Here is a 22,239-nt window from a genome sequence, read left to right as displayed (position 1 = left end):
TAACTATATAGAAAGAAGCTAGCAAGAAGTTACTATATGGTATAAATATATGCTATAAGAAATCAGTTTAATGGCACTCCACAAATAAACCTTGGTACAAATAGTGTTTAACTCTATATGTTAAGTTTTCTTGTCATGTCACGGCCCAAAAAGTATAAAGAATTGCCAGTAGAGTAAAAGGTTCAGATGAAAGCTTTACATGATGCTGGTTGGACTCTCCAACAAATTTCTGCAGACCAAATGCTTCTCAAGTACTGTCAAGTACACCTAGATCATGAGACCAAGACAGGTAAATTTGAAAATAGGGAAAGAAGAGGCAGAAAACCTAAACTTGGTGATATTAATGGTAATTGTCTTCATTTATGCAACCTTCAGGACAGAAGGAAGACTGACACTGATCTAGAACATGAAATAAACGACCATGTACCAAATAACAGAAAAGTGTCCAGATCTGCAGTATCAAGAAGACTCAATGAGAGTGGAATATTTGATAATGTAGCAATTAAAAAAAACACCTTTATTTCAATTTCCAAATATTGTCAAGAGAGTGAAATTTGCTAAATAATACAAAACCGGACCATTGATTATTGGAAAACGGTGTTATGGATGGATGAGTCTTAGTTTGAAATATTTGTTTCAAAGTGGCTGGTGAAATAAAGATGAAAGATACTTACTTCAATGCATAGCACCTACTATGAAGCATGTGAGAGGCAGTGTGATAGTTTGGTGGTGTTTTTCCTGCTCAGGCAACAGGAGATATTTATAAATTAGATGGAATAATGGACCAGTGCTAATACCATCAAATACTGATCTGTCATGGTTTACTCGGTAGTTTGCGTATCACTGGTAAAGAAGGTAATGATCCCAAACACTCATTCAACCTATACAGAAATTACTTATCTAAGAAAGAAGCTACTGGAGTCATTCAAGTGAGGCAATGGGCCCCCAGAGATTCTGAATCTCAACCCAATCAAGTAGGTGAGATTTGGTAGGTCAAAAACTTGACAAATCAAAAGTTACTTCCAGTGAAACTTTATGGGAGTGTATTAGAGACATTTTTAGTAAAATCCCAAAGGACACTTCGATCAAATATGTTACAATAATATGTGAAAGACTGTCTGCAGTTATTAAAGTAAAAGGGGAAATGCAAAATATTAACTGTTTACTGAACTCAGGCACTTCCACTGAGTTTCTATTGTACTAAATATGAAGATTAATAAATTTTTAATGTTCCACCTGTGATTTACCTTGCACTGTTCTTTTTTTAAAGTAGCCTGAAATCTAATTCTTGACTTTGCCCTAATACTTTTGTACAGTACTGTGTGTGTGTGTGTGTGTGTGTGTGTAAAATTTGTAACTTCATAAAGGTTCTTGTTTTGTAACCTTTAATACAGACTGATTTCTTCCTAGTGCCTGGCAACTTGTGGACGAGGAATTATGACGAGGCATGTAGTCTGTATGTTACTGGATGGAACTCAAGGCTACGATCATAACTGTGATTCTGCGACTCGTCCAGAAGGTGAGAAGATATGTAATCTGCCAGAATGCTCCAAGATTCCTGGAGTTTTCAGAGGGTTTGGAGATATCAATCACAATAAAGTTGAAGGCTTTTTCTGGAGAACAGGGCCCTGGGGAGCAGTAAGTAATACAAAATATATAAAACTCCAACTCTGCAGAGTTGATATTCTGAAAAAAAAAATCCTTAAGAACTAACGAAACAATCTCCAGTATATTAGAGCTAAGAACTATAAGAGATAACTAACAAAATAAACGCTAACATAGTAGAAGGTTTATTCCATGCATTGGTAAGTAACAGATTAACAATAGGATGATGGGTCTCAGTATAATAGAGGTGATACCTAACATTTAACATAGAAGTTATTAATGGCTGTTGTACTTGTTAACCAGCTATTTAGTCCTCTATTGAAAATGACCATGTGATATTCTGCAATAAACCAGTGTTCACGGACGTGTAATGGTGGAATACAACGCCGTCAGGTGGCATGCTATGACGAACTTGGAAAAATGAGTGACCAGTGTGAATCGGCCAAAAAGCCAGTAGAAGCTATACAGTGCAGTATGGATAAATGTCCCGAGTGGTCGGCAGGGGAGTGGCAAGAGGTAATGAACTTCTTAATAAAGTGTCATAGTATATGCATAGATTTGTGAACAATTAAGTTGTGTTAGTATGATATTACCTGTAGGTGGATTAAACCTCCTCATTCTTAGAGGTTATTTGTAATGTTCGACTGCCGCTTTAGTTCTTATATTCATCATGTGTTGGTAATATCTGTTACGCTTGAGTAAAAAGTATGTGAGGATGCTAGTTTGGTTTAGCTAATATATGTGTGTATGTATGTTTACATGTATACAGAATCGATGGTTTAAATCCTGCCCTCAAATCCCTAAATTAGAAAAATACACATGTCATGTACCATGTTTTCATTTACTGCCTTGTTAGATAATTAGATTAACAGGTTTACTAAATCATTACCAAAGGAGAATGACATCATGGTATAGAAATGTAAACAGCCAATCACAAAATTCATGCAGCTTATGAAACTTGAGAAGATCCCCAGAATTAGTTGTACCCATGCTTGATTCAGCTTTATTTGTTATTGAAATACAAGTTCTTCTGCACTCAAGAAATGTGTGAAATGTGTTACAAAAATAATAAAAGTATTTTGTTTTAACAACGGTGAAAAATGGATTATGTTGTTTTGAAAGATCTCTCTGGAAAAATAAAATTTACTTAACTGGTAATTTTGTGGCATCCTATACCACAATCCTGAGTCTGTTTTGTTCTGCCATTCACAAAGCTAATTTTGGTTCAGATCAGAATTTTCTTGTTATCAGGAGAGTCATGTGTCGTCACAACGAAACTTGGTTAGTATGATGATTTAATATAACATTTTGAAACAACAACCAGCTCATTCAACAACTCTTTTGATACAACAATAATAACCAACTCATTCAACAACTCTTTTGGTACAACAATAATAACCAACTCATTCAACAACTCTTTTGGTACAACAATAATAACCAACTCATTCAACAACTCTTTTGGTACAACAATAATAACCAACTCATTCAACCTCTCTTTTGGTACAACAATAATAACCAACTCATTCAACCTCTCTTTTGGTACAACAGTAATAACCAACTCATTCAACAACTCTTTTGGTACAACAGTAATAACCAGCTCATTCAACAACTCTTTTGGTACAACAGTAATAACCAGCTCATTCAACAACTCTTTGGGTACAACAGTAATAACCAGCTCATTCAACAACTCTTTGGGTACAACAGTAATAACCAGCTCATTCAACAACTCTTTGGGTACAACAGTAATAACCAGCTCATTCAACAACTCTTTGGGTACAACAGTAATAACCAGCTCATTCAACAACTCTTTGGGTACAACAGTAATAACCAGCTCATTCAACAACTCTTTTGGTACAACAGTAATAACCAGCTCATTCAACAACTCTTTTGGTACAACAGTAATATCCAGCTCATTCAACAACTCTTTTGGTACAACAGTAATAACCAGCTCATTCAACAACTCTTTTGGTACAACAGTAATATCCAGCTCATTCAACAACTCTTTTGGTACAACAGTAATATCCAGCTCATTCAACAACTCTTTTGGTACAACAGTAATATCCAGCTCATTCAACAACTCTTTTGGTACAACAGTAATATCCAGCTCATTCAACAACTCTTTTGGTACAACAGTAATATCCAGCTCATTCAACAACTCTTTTGGTACAACAGTAATATCCAGCTCATTCAACAACTCTTTTGGTACAACAGTAATATCCAGCTCATTCAACAACTCTTTTGGTACAACAGTAATATCCAGCTCATTCAACAACTCTTTGGTACAACAGTAATATCCAGCTCATTCAACAACTCTTTTGGTACAACAGTAATATCCAGCTCATTCAACAACTCTTTTGGTACAACAGTAATATCCAGCTCATTCAACAACTCTTTTGGTACAACAGTAATATCCAGCTCATTCAACAACTCTTTTGGTACAACAGTAATATCCAGCTCATTCAACAACTCTTTTGGTACAACAGTAATATCCAGCTCATTCAACAACTCTTTTGGTACAACAGTAATATCCAGCTCATTCAACAACTCTTTTGGTACAACAGTAATATCCAGCTCATTCAACAACTCTTTTGGTACAACAGTAATATCCAGCTCATTCAACAACTCTTTTGGTACAACAGTAATATCCAGCTCATTCAACAACTCTTTTGGTACAACAGTAATATCCAGCTCATTCAACAACTCTTTTGGTACAACAGTAATATCCAGCTCATTCAACAACTCTTTTGGTACAACAGTAATATCCAGCTCATTCAACAACTCTTTTGGTACAACAGTAATATCCAGCTCATTCAACAACTCTTTTGGTACAACAGTAATATCCAGCTCATTCAACAACTCTTTTGGTACAACAGTAATATCCAGCTCATTCAACAACTCTTTTGGTACAACAGTAATATCCAGCTCATTCAACAACTCTTTTGGTACAACAGTAATATCCAGCTCATTCAACAACTCTTTTGGTACAACAGTAATATCCAGCTCATTCAACAACTCTTTTGGTACAACAGTAATAACCAGCTCATTCAACAACTCTTTGGTACAACAGTAATAACCAGCTCATTCAACAACTCTTTTGGTACAACAGTAATAACCAGCTCATTCAACAACTCTTTTGGTACAACAGTAATAACCAGCTCATTCAACAACTCTTTTGGTACAACAGTAATAACCAGCTCATTCAACAACTCTTTTGGTACAACAGTAATAACCAGCTCATTCAACAACTCTTTTGGTACAACAGTAATAACCAGCTCATTCAACAACTCTTTTGGTACAACAGTAATAACCAGCTCATTCAACAACTCTTTTGGTACAACAGTAATAACCAGCTCATTCAACAACTCTTTTGGTACAACAGTAATAACCAGCTCATTCAACAACTCTTTTGGTACAACAGTAATAACCAGCTCATTCAACAACTCTTTTGGTACAACAATAATAACCAACTCATTCAACAACTCTTTTGGTACAACAATAATAACCAACTCATTCAACCTCTCTTTTGGTACAACAGTAATAACCAACTCATTCAACCTCTCTTTTGGTACAACAGTAATAACCAGCTCATTCAACAACTCTTTTGGTACAACAGTAATAACCAGCTCATTCAACAACTCTTTTGGTACAACAGTAATAACCAGCTCATTCAACAACTCTTTGGGTACAACAGTAATAACCAGCTCATTCAACAACTCTTTGGGTACAACAGTAATAACCAGCTCATTCAACAACTCTTTGGGTACAACAGTAATAACCAGCTCATTCAACAACTCTTTGGGTACAACAGTAATAACCAGCTCATTCAACAACTCTTTGGGTACAACAGTAATAACCAGCTCATTCAACAACTCTTTGGGTACAACAGTAATAACCAGCTCATTCAACAACTCTTTGGGTACAACAGTAATAACCAGCTCATTCAACAACTCTTTTGGTACAACAGTAATAACCAGCTCATTCAACAACTCTTTTGGTACAACAGTAATATCCAGCTCATTCAACAACTCTTTTGGTACAACAGTAATAACCAGCTCATTCAACAACTCTTTTGGTACAACAGTAATATCCAGCTCATTCAACAACTCTTTTGGTACAACAGTAATATCCAGCTCATTCAACAACTCTTTTGGTACAACAGTAATATCCAGCTCATTCAACAACTCTTTTGGTACAACAGTAATATCCAGCTCATTCAACAACTCTTTTGGTACAACAGTAATATCCAGCTCATTCAACAACTCTTTTGGTACAACAGTAATATCCAGCTCATTCAACAACTCTTTTGGTACAACAGTAATATCCAGCTCATTCAACAACTCTTTTGGTACAACAGTAATATCCAGCTCATTCAACAACTCTTTTGGTACAACAGTAATAACCAGCTCATTCAACAACTCTTTTGGTACAACAGTAATATCCAGCTCATTCAACAACTCTTTTGGTACAACAGTAATATCCAGCTCATTCAACAACTCTTTTGGTACAACAGTAATATCCAGCTCATTCAACAACTCTTTTGGTACAACAGTAATATCCAGCTCATTCAACAACTCTTTTGGTACAACAGTAATATCCAGCTCATTCAACAACTCTTTTGGTACAACAGTAATATCCAGCTCATTCAACAACTCTTTTGGTACAACAGTAATATCCAGCTCATTCAACAACTCTTTTGGTACAACAGTAATATCCAGCTCATTCAACAACTCTTTTGGTACAACAGTAATATCCAGCTCATTCAACAACTCTTTTGGTACAACAGTAATATCCAGCTCATTCAACAACTCTTTTGGTACAACAGTAATAACCAGCTCATTCAACAACTCTTTTGGTACAACAGTAATAACCAGCTCATTCAACAACTCTTTTGGTACAACAGTAATAACCAGCTCATTCAACAACTCTTTTGGTACAACAGTAATAACCAGCTCATTCAACAACTCTTTTGGTACAACAGTAATAACCAGCTCATTCAACAACTCTTTTGGTACAACAGTAATAACCAGCTCATTCAACAACTCTTTTGGTACAACAGTAATAACCAGCTCATTCAACAACTCTTTTGGTACAACAGTAATAACCAGCTCATTCAACAACTCTTTTGGTACAACAGTAATAACCAGCTCATTCAACAACTCTCTTGCTATTTTAGTGAGAAAGGGAATTTTTTCCCATAACTTCTAGAAGTGGGCATAACTAGTGGTTACTGGACTTTGGATCCATGGCTCTTGTCTCTTTGCTGCAAAATTGCACTGCATTTTGAGGCCATAGTTGCATTATAAGAATAACAGTCAAATCTTGTTATTTTATTAAAGTAGGCCATGCGTTGGTTAACTCTTATTCTGAACTCTCAGTTTAAAAACTGGGGACGGCTACCCTATATTGCCCCTTTTGTAGTTTAGCAAACAAACCATGGTATTAGAATATGAAACACGAACACTATGACACTTTTCTGATAAATCTGTAATAAATACTAAAGTGCTCCTGTCTTTGTTACAGTAAGTCGTACCTGTTGTAGACCTATGGCCTATAGCGCCCTGCTTTTGTTATCAGTAAGTCGTACCTGTTGTAGACCTATGGCCTATAGCGCCCTGCTTTTGTTATCAGTAAGTCGTACCTGTTGTAGACCTATGGCCTATAGCGCCCTACCTCTGTTACCAGTAAGCCGTACCTGTTGTAGAACCATGGCCGAATCGTTCGATTTTAAAATCATTTCTGACATGAGTGTTAAAGGCAGATTCAGTTTATTCTTCTCTCAACAAATCGTGATTACCATTTTTAGACAAGCACTGTCTCCGTTAAATAGTTTGGTTTATGCATGTGATTTGGTTTGTTTTGAATTTCATGCAAAGCTACACGAGAGCTATCTGCGCTAGCCGTCCCTAATTTAGCAATGTCAAACTAGAGGGGAGGGCAGCTAGTCATCACCACCCACCGCCAACTCTTGGGGTACTCTTTTACCAACGAATAGTGGGTTTGACTGTCACATTATAATGCTCCCACGGCAGAAAGGGCGAGCATATTTGGTGTGACAGGGATTCGAATCCGCGACTCTCGGATCACGAGTCGAGTACCTTAACTACCTGGCTATGCCGGGCCTTTATGTATGTGACTAGGCCCGTCATAACTGACGTGCACTCACACAATGCCTCCCAACTCAGTGAGCTGTCAGGTTCCAAAAATAGGCGTATATGAAAATCACGACATGCCTAAATTAATAATACACACAAGTCATTTGCTTATTGATGTTTTATAATGACCACAGTCTATATATATGTGTATTAGTTCAACGAGGCAGAGTACAAGGGATTATTAATTAATTATATTCTACATTAAAGTTTCACCGTAAAAACTTTATCTGTGGTCGTGAAATTTTTCTACTGAGAGATTTAAGATTTAAGTCTTATTAAGAATAATAATATGGGTAACTGATATTTACAATCTGTATGTATGGCATGCTGCGTATAGTCCAAGGAACTACAGGTTAATTTTCTATAGTGCACGGATCTCCCAAATTCTTTAATAATAGCACAAAATAAGATAGAATTTTGCCACTGAAGTCAAAGATGTCTTAAGTTTTACTGAATTTATTTTTCACTTACCTTGTCACATTGTATTAATTCTAGTTTCTCTGTTCTTGCAGTGCAATAAATCCTGCGGTCGAGGTTTTCAAACACGACAGGTGGCGTGTCGGGACGAGAGAGGAAAAGTCGTGCCAGATTACAAATGCGATGTCTACAGCAGACCTTTCGAAACTAAAGAATGTAACACTGAAGATTGCCCACCTTCTTTTATTGGCTATCGTTGGTATCTTGGCCCTTGGAGTTCGGTATGTTTGATATGTTAGTGTCACAAGTGAAGATCATCCGTTTCAGTGTTGTGTAAACATTTCGTTGTTGCATATTATGTGTAACATTCTGCCACTTTTATGACAGGTATTATACAAACCTGTTGCTTTAGTTTAATCATTTCTCGATAACCTAGTAGGATCAGTTTGTGAAATGTAATTTTCGTGTTCTTCCTTGGGAAACAAACAGATCGTAACTTAAAAAAAGATATTTTACCATTTATTATTATTGTGTTCCTAAACCTTACCTGCAATTCGAAACCTTTAGAAGTGGTAGGTGTAAGAAAGGGCTCACAATATTAAAATTCAGGGATTTATTTGGTCGGTACGTACAGCAAAAACAGACAGCTCAGCCCTTAATAACAAACAAAATTTCCAGCTGAACTATATCACAGTATTGATTCACGAATTATCCTTGTAATATGTGTTTTAACCACCTTACCCACCAGACTATACTTCTCCATTTAACTAACTAAACCACCAGGTCAAAATACTATTCTCACTTTCACCACGTAGAATATCAGGTCAAGATACTAGCCTTTTTATTTTAACTACCTAGCCCATGATATGTTGGTACTTTTCTTGCCTAGACCACTCAGGTTACGATGTTATTTTTCTCACCAAAAATATGTAGACCATCAGGTCAAGATACTACTCTCATTTTAACCATATGGACCAACAGGTCAGATACTACTCTTCTCAATTGAAGCACATGGACTAACAGGTCAAGGTACTACTACTTTTCTTATAACAACTTAGACCATTAGGTCAAGGCACTACTCCTCTCATTTTAACTATTTACACAACCAGATCAAGGTACTATTCTCACTTTAAACACTAAAACTACCAGGTCAGAATACTGCTATTCTCATCTTAACCATCAGGTTATGGCATTTCTCATTTTAGCCTCTTACACCAAATTTATATTTTAATGATTTACTCGCTAACTTGTAATCTTCCAAAGGATGTCACAACCTGGACTGAGAAACTAAGGCTCTAACCAGCTCAACTGAAGTACTGACTGGTGTAAGAGAAGTGTACCCACGTCGTCACAGCACTTCAGAAGTGCCGACATCTATGTTGAAAAACACTTCCTCATTACAACTGCTTCCAATAACACCCTGTTAAAACATGAATTAAACACCTGTCATTGAACAATTAATAATAACGCTATGCAAGTGAAGTGCGAAAGTCAACATATTTGAATGTCCGAATAAATGTTTGTTAAAAAAAGAAAAGCAAGCTTCTACATTAAATTTTCGTTTCACATGATCTGCACTATGATATTTTTTCTTCTAAGATACAACAATTCCGTAATAAAACATTATTTAATTATTTTACATAGAGTATTGGGTTTAAGAGTTACGTTAACAAGTTATAACTGTTAAAAGAACAGTGCATTCTGATTTAACGTACAGATCCAGCGAGGTCACATTCTCATAAATCAACATTTTGATCTTAACTTTCAGGTAAGGGTAAGTGTTTGTTTTGAATTTCGCGCAAAGCTACTCGAGGACTATCTGTGCTAGCCGTCCCTAATTTAACAGTGTAAGACTAGAGGGAAGGCAGCTTGTTAGCATTACCCACCGCCAACTCCTGGGCTACTTGTTTACCAACAAATAGTGAAATTGACCGTAACAATAATGCCCCACGATTGAAAGAACGAGCATGTTTGGGATGACGGGGATTCGAACCCGTAACCCTCAGATTACGAATCTAACCATCTAGCCATGCAGGACCCAAGTGGTAAGTGAGGAGACACTTCTGTCAAAGTTAAGGTTTATATTGATCATGCTCTTAAAGAGGCAAACAATAAACTTAACATTGGTTTATCATAACAAAATTTATAATCTACTGTTCTGAACCCCAGTTTGGAAATTAAGAAAACCTTCTGTGAATACTTGTTGCTTACGTCAGTCTGAAGGCCGTTCACTACGTTTGAAAATGTTATAAGAAATTTCATTTTATTGTTGTGAAACAGATGTTTCAGTAACGTATTTTCTGAACTGGCTTAGCTCGGTTTAGTTGTTTGGGCAACTGAATTGGCACGAGTAATTTTGTTTGCGTCGTAAATTACATGTACTGATGTGCTGGTCTAATATTTTTCAAATACGCTTTAAATGGCCTTGCAAAATTTATTTTACTAACACAATTTGGGTACAAATGTTATGCGTAACACCATACTTATAATGTCTCTGCAATGTTAATAGCAATTGTATAGCTTCAAGTTTAAACTGAAACTGACAATCTGTGTCAAATAAAGGTGTTAGATATCTGGATGATTTGTTATGTGTTAATTTTCTTCGTGTCACATGATTAGTTAAGACGTGAATATAGCTGCCAAACTTTTGTGAGCGTAGAACTCCTAGCTTACAACATATTACTATTTTAACTAAAGACGTTGAAGCCGGCACGCACGCCATCTTGTGTCACTAAACGTCGCAAGTTGCAATCCAAGTCCGATAACAGTTGGAAAATAAACGATATTCATCAACAAGAGGCCATCACGCGACTCATTTTAACCTTAGTAGAGAAGTTAGCAGGGGCCCGGCATGGCCTAGCGCGTTAAGGCGTGCGCTTCGTAATCTGAGGGTCGCGGGTTCGCGCCCGAGTCGCGCCAAACATGCTCGCCCTCCCAGCCGTGGGGGCGTTATAATGTCACGGTCAATCCCACTATTCTTTGGTAAAAGAGTAGCCCTAGAGTTGGCGGTGGGTGGTGATGACTAGCTGCTTTCCCTCTAGTCTTACACTGCTAAATTAGGGACGGCTAGCACAGATAGCCCTCGAGTAGCTTTGTGCGAAATTCCAAAACAAACAAAACAGAAGTTAGCAGTATGATTGGCCCGATATCAATGTAGGCCTTACTTCTGAATTTAGACTGGAACATTCATTATTTTTATCTGTCTGACATCTTGTGGTTGGGGTGGTTGGCTCGCAGTCTCTGGATTAAGGGGTTAAATTCCGCTACCGAACATGCTCGCCCCTTCAGTAATGTGGGCGTTAGAATGTGACAGCCAGTCCCATTATTTGTTGTTAAAGACCATCCTAAGAGTTGATGGTGGGTAGTGTTGACTAAATGCCTTCTCCCTAGTCTGTTACTTCTAATTAGAGACGGTTAGTGACCATTATTATACGTATATTTCGTAAAATAAGTAAAAATATTCAACGTTTAAAAATGCACAATAGTTTATTGTATTAGTCATAAGTAACGTATTCAGTTAAAAACTATGTAATTATATCCCTTACATATATATGGAAAAAGGGCTGGTTTGGTTTGAGAAAATTTTTATGTAGAGGAGCGAACAACGTTTCGACCTTCTTCGGTCATCGTCAGGTTCACAAAGAAAGGTAACTGACCGATAGCTGACCACATGTTTAAAGGGGTTGTGTAACTGAGTGTAGGAATGTAGAGGGCGTGCTTAGATGTTTGATTATATTTGTTAATATAGGTATAAAAGTGTTCCTTTGTATTGGTTTATTTTAGGCTTAAGTTGTTATATAAGTAAGGCTTTAATTTTGCTTTTGTTTATGTTTGTTTCTTTAGTATTTGGGTGTTTTCTATGGTTATGTTGTATTTATTTGATTTACAGTGTTCGAAAATGTGTGAAGGTGACTTTTCGTGTTCTTTGAATCTGGTTTCCAATTTTCTACCTGTTTCTCTAATATAGAAGTCGTAGCAGTTGTCACATCGTATTTTATAAATAATGTTGGTGTGGTGTTTGTCAGTGTAGTTTTTACATAGTATAGACCTTAGTTTTGTGCCTGGTTTTTGAATAAATTTAGTATTAACTGGAATGTCATATTTTGTTACTAGTTTTTACCAAATGTTGGTTATTTGTCTGCTGATGTCGGGAATATATGGTATGCAGCAGTATATGGTTTCGTGATTTTTTGAATCGTGAGATATATTTACTTTTGTTGATTGATTTTGCTTTATGTCTAGGTGTGTGCGTATAATGTTTTCTACGGTTTGTGGAGGAAACTTATTGATGTTGATGAAGTATTGTTTTATTTTGTCTAATTCATCGTTAATTTTATCTGGTGAGCATAGTTTTATGGCTGTGTTTATTTGGTTTCTTAGTATATTGAGTTTTTGTTTTGTTTCATGTTTTGAGTCCCAAGGAATGTATAGTCCAGTATGGGTGATTTTTCGGTGGATTTCTGTTTTAAATTGTGTATCTGTTCTTGTAATTTTGAGGTTAAGAAATGATATTTGATTGCTTCCTTCTTGTTTACATGTGAAATTGATGTTGGGATGTATAACGTTAATGTGATTCAAAATATCAAGTGTGTGTTCTGTAGATGTGAATCCCGCAATCGTGTCTTCTACATACCTGTACCAGTATAGTGGTGGATGTAACACGTGTAAAGTTTGTAATTGTATATTTTATTTTTAACTTGCTCGATAAGTTATTGTGCATTATTAAACGTTGAATGTTCTACTTATTTTATGAAACGTAACTTTGTACTCACAATTCCGTATTTTGATATATTTAAAATAAAAGCTTTTTTTATTTTTCATTACACATTTACTCTTGGATGATTTCCTTTCTCCTGCTGTGGGTCCATCTTTTGTAATGGCTAGCCTACTTTTAAAAACTAGGGAAGAACTTCATTTACATAAGGTCCGTTAGAGTTCTGTAGAAAGCTGTTTTTGCAATAAAAAATAGAGGTTTGAAGAAAAATGCCAGTAAACCCTTTCTGCTGAAAATAATGATGAAAGTTTGAGAAATAATAAGTAACAACTGATTTTACCATAAGACTCAATTTTGAAGAACCACCAGAAAGTAGTATTAGTCATTTTCTTGTTGGCATGGCCAGGTGGGTTAAGGCGTGCAACTCGTAATCTGAGGGTCGCGAGTTCGCATCTCCGTCGCACTAAACATGCTCGCCTTTTCAACCGTGGGGGCGTTATAATGTGACCGTCAATCCCACTATTCGTTGATAAAAGAGTAGCCCAAGAGTCGGCGGTGGGTGGTGATGATTAGCTGCCTTCCCCTAGTCTTATACTACTAAATTAAGGACAGTTAGCGCAGATAGCCTTCGCGTAGCTTTGCGCGAAATTAAAAAACAAATAAACATTTTCTTGTAAAATACAGTTTCTGTTTTTAATTAGTAAGACTGTGTTTCTATAATGCATAGAATTGTTTTTACTAAGAGATTTCTAAAAACTGCATAACTCTGTCCAGTGCTCTGTTACGTGTGGGAAAGGTATTGAAAGGCGACAACTACGATGCATTGACGGACAGGAGCGATCTGTGTCTGTTGAGAAGTGTGATGGACCAGTTCCAGAGAACACAAAAGAATGCGTTCAATCTTCTTGTCCAGAATGGATGTGGTCAGAATGGACTGTGGTACGAGTCTTGTTTAATAAATCATTGAATTACATAGATGGTAATAACTAACTGTCATATATTACTTCATCTTACTGCTTTGATGCGGTAAGTGTGGATGAGAGTTTGAGCCTAGTTGTGATTTTACCCAACTGATGTAATCGTCTCATAATAGTTGGAAAAATTAAAATAATGTGTTACTTTCTAGTGTTCTGTCAGATGTGGACAAGGTATACAGTCCAGACATCCACATTGTAAAGAGGACAGCATCATAGTGGACAGCTCTAGATGTGAAGGAGAGATGCCAAGAACACAAACACAAAGTTGTTCTCTCAGACCGTGTAACTATCAGTGGTCAGCACGAGAATGGACCCAGGTAAGGAACAGTTAGTCTGATAGAAAAATACTAAAACTTGTAGGAGTAAGGCAATCTGAACATTCGCTTTTACTAGTATAAGACAGACACATAGATACAGTTTTTATTATTAGTTTAATGCCTCATTATAATTAAACAAACCATGTGCAGAACTGCTGTGCATATTAACTCAAGCTAAAGCTAAAAAAACAAAATATGTATAGGTTCACTCAACTTAAATTTCAAACACACCAAGTATTGGCCCACTGTGCAAGTTGACTCAAAATGATATTTTCGAAACTCCCCCTATCTTATGGTCAATGAACACAATACAGTAATAATCTAGTTTACTTGATTTTGGTTTTTTAGTGTTTGGTTTCTTGAGACATAATAGTGATAATCTAGTTGTTTTTCTTGTGTTCAGTGTCTTGTGATTGAGGGACACAACACAATGATAATCTAGTTGTTTTTCTAGTGTTTGGTATCTTGTGGCCAAGGGACCCAACACAGAGAAGTAGTGTGTCTTGATGAATCCCAAAACGTTGTTTTTGAAGATCTTTGTGAGGACCACCCACCAGTAGATGTGAGGGACTGCAGACAGCCTGATTGTGCATATTGGGTTTGGACTGAGTGGTCACGGGTAAGATGTTAAATTGTAATTCTTTATTAACGTGTTTATTACAGTTGTGTGATTTAATTTAAATCTATAAATTGTTAATAACTGACACCATGAAGAGGAAACAAACATATACTACTTCATCTTTTATGGTTAAGGTAGTATGTCCAGATTCTTCATATCCTGAATTCTGTCAGAAATGGTGAAAAATTTGGTTTCATAAACCAAGTAGAAAATCTGTGATATTTCTTATAATGAACTTTGTTATAGTTCTAATGATTATTTAGTTCTTGTTTTTTCTATTGTGTTTCACCAAAAATAAAATACTGGCTTTTCTTATTAAAAAAAATACATGGGAATCCCAATCATTAAGAGAAGGACAAGTCAGAATAATAAGATCAAATTTCATATATTGGTGGAGAGTATATTATGCATATTATGTTTGCAGATTTCTTGTATTTACACACTAATCTTATATAGGTATTTCAAGAATATGCAGCATGGATGCTTCTATTTTTTAGTATGAATTATGTAGCCAGACAAATTGTTTAAAGTAATAATAAATAAATTTCAGACCCACTCTGTCATTCGATATAATACCTTTAATTGACAACAGCGGTATGTCCAAAATCTTAATTATTTAGCTGATCGAATCATCCATCTTATCTGGTCATTGTCTAGTGTTTCCAACATTTAACTATAGAAATAACATTGGGGTTTATATGACCTTACTGGTTTTTAAGCACTTTTTTTTAGTTATTTATAGACCAAATTGCTTGTGGGTCCATGGATTTATTATTTAGATGGTACTTAATACCACGAATCTTACAAGAAAACAAACAAACACCATAAACAAGAAGTACCATTGTTACAATTAATCTTGCTTGTTGGTACTGGGTCCATTTTGTACTTTACATCAAAAATTAGTGATTTCACGCTTTTTAGTTAGTTTTTTGCATTGATACAGAAAAGAACATAATTCTCCAATATGCTGTACGTGGATTCCTACCGATAGTGAACGGTACTAAAAAAAATGGTCCCTGTGATACTATCCCTAATGAAACCACAATGTCGAAACGTTGGTTGAAATAGAAAGTTTTAGACTTGTTATATGTATAGTAAAGGCATTTTAGTTTTATTCTAAATTAATTGCCAAAATATCAAAATCCCTCCAATTCTACAAATTCTGAAAAAAAAACAATAAAAATATTGATTATTTTGTGGTTAATACCGGTGTGTTTTATGTCCTCACCCTGGCGTGATTTTCAAATGTGAAAACATTTCTTCGGAATTTAAGATGATATTGCAAACAACTCTTAGAGTGAAAGTATTTAGACTAGAAGATACGAAAGTGTCTCAATGAACATATACTACTTAATTAAACATTGACGGTATTGAGTTAAACTAGTATATTAAGATTCATGTGGAGTTCGTCTTAGCAGCACCCTCTTTTGTAAATATAAAGTTTTAACCGTGCGATAGACACAAGATTGATTGTGTCTTGTGAATATGTGATTGCCAAAACATGGATAAGTCAGTTACAGTGGTCAGGCCGACCTGCTTTTTGATGCAGAGACTTTGGCAACGAGGCACTATTATCAGAATAGAATGGAAGTGACAGAAATGAGATGGTTGAGATGCATTAGAGGCGTGACTTTGAGAAATCATAAGTTATGCCCAGAAAGGTGAAGTTTGTATAACATCAGTAACAAGATGCAGGAAGTACGATTCAGGCGGTATGGTTATGTGTAAAAGATGGGTAGGAATGATTTGGTGTAATGAGCATCTAGAAAGAAGGTGAAAGACAGGTGGTGGACAAAAAAATCGAAGAGGAGATGTAAGAGGAGTATCAAAGATGACAATGGTTAAATAGTCCTCATTGTAGTGAACGTTAGATTTGAATGGAAAAAGGCCAAGAGACGGCCGTTCCTCAATTGAAGGGGAAAAGAAATGAGACAAGATGAATATGTTTAGGCTTAAACATAATGCTGTGTAAAGATTTGGAGTTGTATGAACGCTTTGATGAATATCAAATATAAATTTTAACAAACGATCTTAGTATCTGGATAGTAATATTTTCAGTTATGACAAAATTTTATCGATTTCATCTAACCAACAATTTCCATTAATATGATGGCATGAATGTTTATCAGAAGTTGGTGCCCATAGTGTTTGTTTTATGACAAACATATTGGACAATCTAAACTTTAGCTCACCTGCGACGAATCAAACTCCCAATTTTAGTGTTGTAAGCTTGTAAATTTACCGTTGCCCACTGGGGGCCGCCTACCTGTTGTAGTATTTGAAGATATATTTCATATTTTTATTAGTATACACAAATGCCATACGTAATTGGATTCGCATAGAATTTTTGATGTTATAAATACTACAAGGTGATATTTTGGGGAGGGTAGTCTTTTAACCTAGCAGTAGAAACTTCTACATGTTTACTACCAAAATTTTCCTTTGTGGTTAATAGGCAGAACTTACTGTTGGTTATATAAAATCCGGTCTTTCCTGCAGACCAAATGTGGATGGGCAATTGGTTCGGGGTTCGATTATCGATTTTGATTGTACAAAAAGTTAATGACTGTGTTAAAAGTTATCTTAACAACGTACTATTTTTTTTCTAGTGTTCTTCTGTTTGCGGCCAAGGTAAACAGATCCGTCATTCACGTTGTTTCTACGGTAACGGAACGATTAGTGATTTTCATTGTGAGGAAGAGAAACCGGAACCTGAAACCCGTCTATGCTTTGAAAAAGCGTGTGTGTTTCGGTGGAAAAAAGGAATATGGAGCAAAGTAAGAGGCCCAAGTTTAGTTTGTTGTGTTTTCATAATTAAACCTTCCCAAATCTGTTAATTTAAGATTTGTTAGATTTTTGTCCCATTTTATAACGTAATTGTTAATTGCCGCTATTTTTACTGTTGCTCCCAGTGTTGCCCTTTGGATTTATAGTTACTTCACAGGGGTATAAGTACCTGGTTTCATAACCAAACGTTATTACTCCCTTGACTAATGTTCTATACAGTTGATGGTATTTTGTGACAAAATGTTTGATGCTCTAATTGTATATTACTTCTGATAAACATCTCTGTTTTTTGGTCGAAAAAGAAAAGGCATCTCGTGATGTCGGTGTGACGTTTAAGTTAAAATTTGAAGATTTAGAAGTTTACAGGATGTATCGAAAAAGTTGCATAAAAATGACGTTGTAGTGTTAGCAACAACTAGTAATTACATAGTTAAAAGTGACGTCACAGCACTTCTTTAAGATTACAGTCAAAAATAACGTTACAGCGTTTGTATTATTTTCAAGATTAAATCGCTAAAAGTGACATCATGGCATTTTTAATCATTTCTGAGAGTATGTAACATAAAATATGATGAAGTAAAAGTTAAACGTCATAGCTTTCTTTACTTTGTTTTTACAATTATATCTAGACGGTCCAAATTGTTGCTTAAAGTTGTACCACCTGATGAGTGTTAATATGAACTGATGATTGTGTGGTAGTGATATCTTGTAGTGTTGACTAGAGTATTTTAAACATTTTTTATAAAGTATTAAATATAAAAGTAGTGATGGTTTTCCAAAAATAATTTATCTGATGAAATTACTTGAAGCTCCATCAGATGAAACTTCAGGGGTGAAACAGCCGTTCGGTTAAAACTGTGGCCTTTCTTTAGGTCCTAACAATCTTGTTTACTCTCACATGTTTAAGTTTTAGTGAACAGTAAAAAATTGTTTTTAATTTATTACTGAAGGGGACCGACACTCATGGTAAAAGTTCGGGTAGAGTTCCTTCAGACAAAAAATGTTCGAACGTTTTAAACTTATCCGGCTTCGGTAAAGAAAGCTTTAAACAAATTTAGTTATTTATCCAAATTATAGTGTAGTGTGACGTGTGGAAGAGGCCGCCGACAACGATTCGTCAGCTGCATAGACAGCAAAGGTGGCGCAGTGGCCGATAAGTTGTGTGGACCGAAACGGAAACCTAAAACCGTACGTAGATGTAAGAGGATTCCAGCCTGTCCGCTCTCGTGGGTTCCTGATGAATGGACCCAGGTCAGGAAAAAACAATAGTTACTAAACACATTATATTTGGTTGTTATTTGAAAATTTAATAGATTGATTTATCGCGTCCTAAAGTTTTCGTTTTCAGATGTACTCATTTAAATGAAATAGTAAACATAACAAATTCCAATTACTTCAGGGATTACTTATTTATTAATGTGCCCGGAATATCAACCCCAAAATTCGTGGTTCACGACAACCTCTCTCGCACACTTTAATGCCGTGGGTTGAGCAGTACGAGTAACGATCAGATTCAACTGTGGGTTCTTATAATATAAAAACTATGTGGACGAGAAAAGTCAGAAATGTGGAAGAAAATAAATAACGTGAAACACTTGCCAAATTAAGATAAGTTTATTAACGAAAATAGTGTTTGAGGCAACGGCCCTTAGCGGGTTTGCAGTGAGAATAAAACGATCTTTAGACGTCAGTCAAACAAAAGTAACCATTGGCTGGAAGTGTTGAATAGCAGCCTTTCCATAATTTGTATGCGAGTCTAATACCAGAGACTTATCAGCAAATAGTCTGTTGTGTAGCTTTGCAAGAAGGTTCGGAAAACATTAGACCAGTCTTATTAGAAATATATGAGGGAATATATAATTACAGAGATAAAAAATTTATATCAACAACACCCTTTTAGTAACCTGCTCTTCTATTTTTGACCTTAAACCGTTTCTCATTACTACTTATAAATCTCCGTACGAAGTTGGCCCGGCATAGCCAAGCGTGTTAAGGCGTGCGACTCGTAATCTGAGGGTCGCGGGTTCGCATCCCGGTGGCGCCAAACATGCTCGTCCTTTCAGCCGTGGAGGCATTATAATGTTACAGTCAATCCCACTATTCGTTGGTAAGAGTTGCCCAAGAGTTGAAGGTGGGTGGTGATGACTAGCTGCCTTCCCTCTAGTCTTACACTGCTAAATTAGGGACGGCTAGCACAGATAGCCCTCGAGTAGCTTTGTGCAAATTCCAAAACAAACAAACCGTACGAAGTTATGTTTGTTATCCAGATGGTTAAAATGGTTTCTTGTTAAGTACAAAGTAGCACAATGGGCTATCTGTGTTGTCCATCGCGAATGTCAAAACTCGAATTTTAGCGTTCTAATACTGAAAAGAGGGGGAGCAATGGACTGTTTGTGTTGTGCCCATTTCAAGGATCGAATTTTCGTTATTTGCCTTCAGGTTTACTGATAAATAAGTCACCACGAGAGATGTAAATGAGATCTGTCGAAAATAAATTACCATTATGCTTAGCGAAGATGGAAATACACCCGCGTTTCGTTGGTAATATTTCGATTTATTAGTTGACGTTTATCTTAACCTGGTACAAAATGAAACTATAATATTCAGTTATCTGTGTAAAGAAGCATCACTTATGTATTTTGTGATTTTTTGGTTGGTATAATTAAAACGTGTGTAACCGATTAATTATTTCGCTTTTAATCACTTGGTCGACACCTGTAACTAATCGTTTTAATTGACAGTATATACCAGCTCTGTTGCGGTTTTTAATTTCTCAAATTTTATTCTTGCAACGTGATACGCCACTTTGTCGCCAATCAAAATCAATTATTTCGACCGTATTTTTATCTTAGATGAATAAATGTAATAACATAGGCCTCATCACCTTCATTACTCCAAGTACGTTGATAACTGATAATTAACGACTTTAAGTTATTTTTTATTAGCATTGACACTTAACATTCAGTAGCATTAATAATTAACGTTCAGTAATTTTAATACTGTTCTTTGATAGTGTTCAAGTTCTTGTGGACCAGGTGTACAGCTACGAAGAGCTTTCTGTCACGAGGTCAATTCTTATGGCTGGGTGAACCCTGAACCTATACCAGAATCACTCAATAAGAGTAAACCATGGTGCGACCGTGAAAAACGTCCTAAAACGTATAGGTTTTGCAACTTAGGCTACTGTAACAGTGGCGCTGTGTGGAAACCATGGCCTTGGCGAGCTGTGAGTTCATCTGCCTTAATTATACATTTCTTTATTTTTTAATCATATATTTATTCATAAAATAAAGCCAGATTTTTCTCTGTTGCATAATGATATTTTATCCCTAAAGCAAACGAATTGAAATATTTTGAAATTAAATTTTTGGAGTTGAAACGTTTAAGTATCGATGTTGTTTGAAGCAAAGAAAAATTATCGTATAACAAAAATTACAAATGAAAATATTTTATTCTTTGTCGTTTCTTATAATTTCAAAATATTCTGAAACTTTCTGCATGTTCCTTGTATTCTAAATGTTTTCAGGTAATATAATATCGTTCCTAAATTTTAACTGCTAGTGGTTTAATACAATGTCTATTTCATAATTGTTTCCAATGGTGTAAGATGAGGTCGATTATAACTTTTTATCTCCAGTGGTTTAATTCGAGATTTCTTCCGTTAATGGCGTAATACGTTTTTTTTTTGTGTTTTTTTTTTTTTTTTTACTCAGTTAATGTTATAATATGAGGTCGTCTCTATATTTCTGCTACTAATTTTAGAACATTCGTATTCATATTTGACCTCTTTCTTTGCACATAAAATAAACAGATTGAGGATCGAATTAGTTAGGCCTAACGCCTGACCGAGAACATTGTTCTCGATATTTATTTACTATGAATCTATACGTTCGTTAATTTAATAAGAAGGGCTGAAATAATTATGTGTAACGTTGTTAACGTGTGTATGACTATGTTAAATATTACTGAACGGTTAATTTCAGTGCCCGGTATCTTGTGGTGTGGGGAAACAAAGGCGTAGAGTTCCATGTTATAACCTGGAAGGTAAAAGAATCTCTAGAAAAAGATGCAACCCAGCTCTGCGTCCAAAGAAGAAACGCAAGTGCACTATGAGAACATGTAAGTTTGTGTCTAATTTCATTAAATAAAGTTATTCATAGAAATTTCAAAGTGAAGAAAATATTTTCTTCGTCAATGATACAACTTGAACAAAATAATAAGAGTATATAAAAAAAATCATTAAGCCTAACCTTTCAGGATTATAACAGCCTGGTTCCAGGTGTTATCCGCCTGACAGCTTACCATAATAATTTATTTATTCGTTCAACATTATTTATATAAATGAAATAAACGATAGGTGCCGTCACATGTAACAATTTTTGTTTTTTAAATAAATGTTCATTTATAGAAACGGCCATTACAACGTTGCAACTTACAACAATACTTTGTTTCTTTATGTCTAATAATTCTCATACGTCAATAATTGTAATTGTATAACCGGTTTATATGACTAGACCGATTAATTTTGTGCATGATATTTAGTGTCTCTTTCCTTCTTCAAGTTTATAAATACATCCATTACAAATGTCACAAAGTAATGTAAAATATTTAATACGGAAATACAAAATAAGAATCAGCGTCTTATCTTCAT

The 22,239-nt window shown here is 35.6% G+C and overlaps 1 protein-coding gene across 2 annotated transcripts in view; it reads left to right on the top strand.

Moving 5' to 3' along the window:
- Window positions 1-22,239, top strand: part of LOC143239524 (A disintegrin and metalloproteinase with thrombospondin motifs 20-like) — a 102,913-nt gene that overhangs the window by 66,927 nt on the left and 13,747 nt on the right. Inside the window, exons 23-32 of one of the 2 annotated variants that reach the window (XM_076480678.1) lie at window positions 1,411-1,638; window positions 1,960-2,121; window positions 8,270-8,455; window positions 13,663-13,827; window positions 14,015-14,182; window positions 14,637-14,801; window positions 17,411-17,578; window positions 18,666-18,839; window positions 20,602-20,814; window positions 21,572-21,707. In XM_076480678.1, the coding sequence (XP_076336793.1) occupies window positions 1,411-1,638; window positions 1,960-2,121; window positions 8,270-8,455; window positions 13,663-13,827; window positions 14,015-14,182; window positions 14,637-14,801; window positions 17,411-17,578; window positions 18,666-18,839; window positions 20,602-20,814; window positions 21,572-21,707 (1,765 nt within the window). The remainder of the gene's footprint in view (window positions 1-1,410; window positions 1,639-1,959; window positions 2,122-8,269; window positions 8,456-13,662; window positions 13,828-14,014; window positions 14,183-14,636; window positions 14,802-17,410; window positions 17,579-18,665; window positions 18,840-20,601; window positions 20,815-21,571; window positions 21,708-22,239) is intronic. The other variant, XM_076480679.1, reaches the window with a different exon arrangement.

Source organism: Tachypleus tridentatus, chromosome 13 (genome assembly GCF_004210375.1).
Source record: "Tachypleus tridentatus isolate NWPU-2018 chromosome 13, ASM421037v1, whole genome shotgun sequence".
Lineage (NCBI taxonomy): Eukaryota > Metazoa > Arthropoda > Merostomata > Xiphosura > Limulidae > Tachypleus > Tachypleus tridentatus.
Note: the sequence above shows the minus strand (reverse complement) of the source record. Positions and strands in the feature narration are given on the sequence as shown.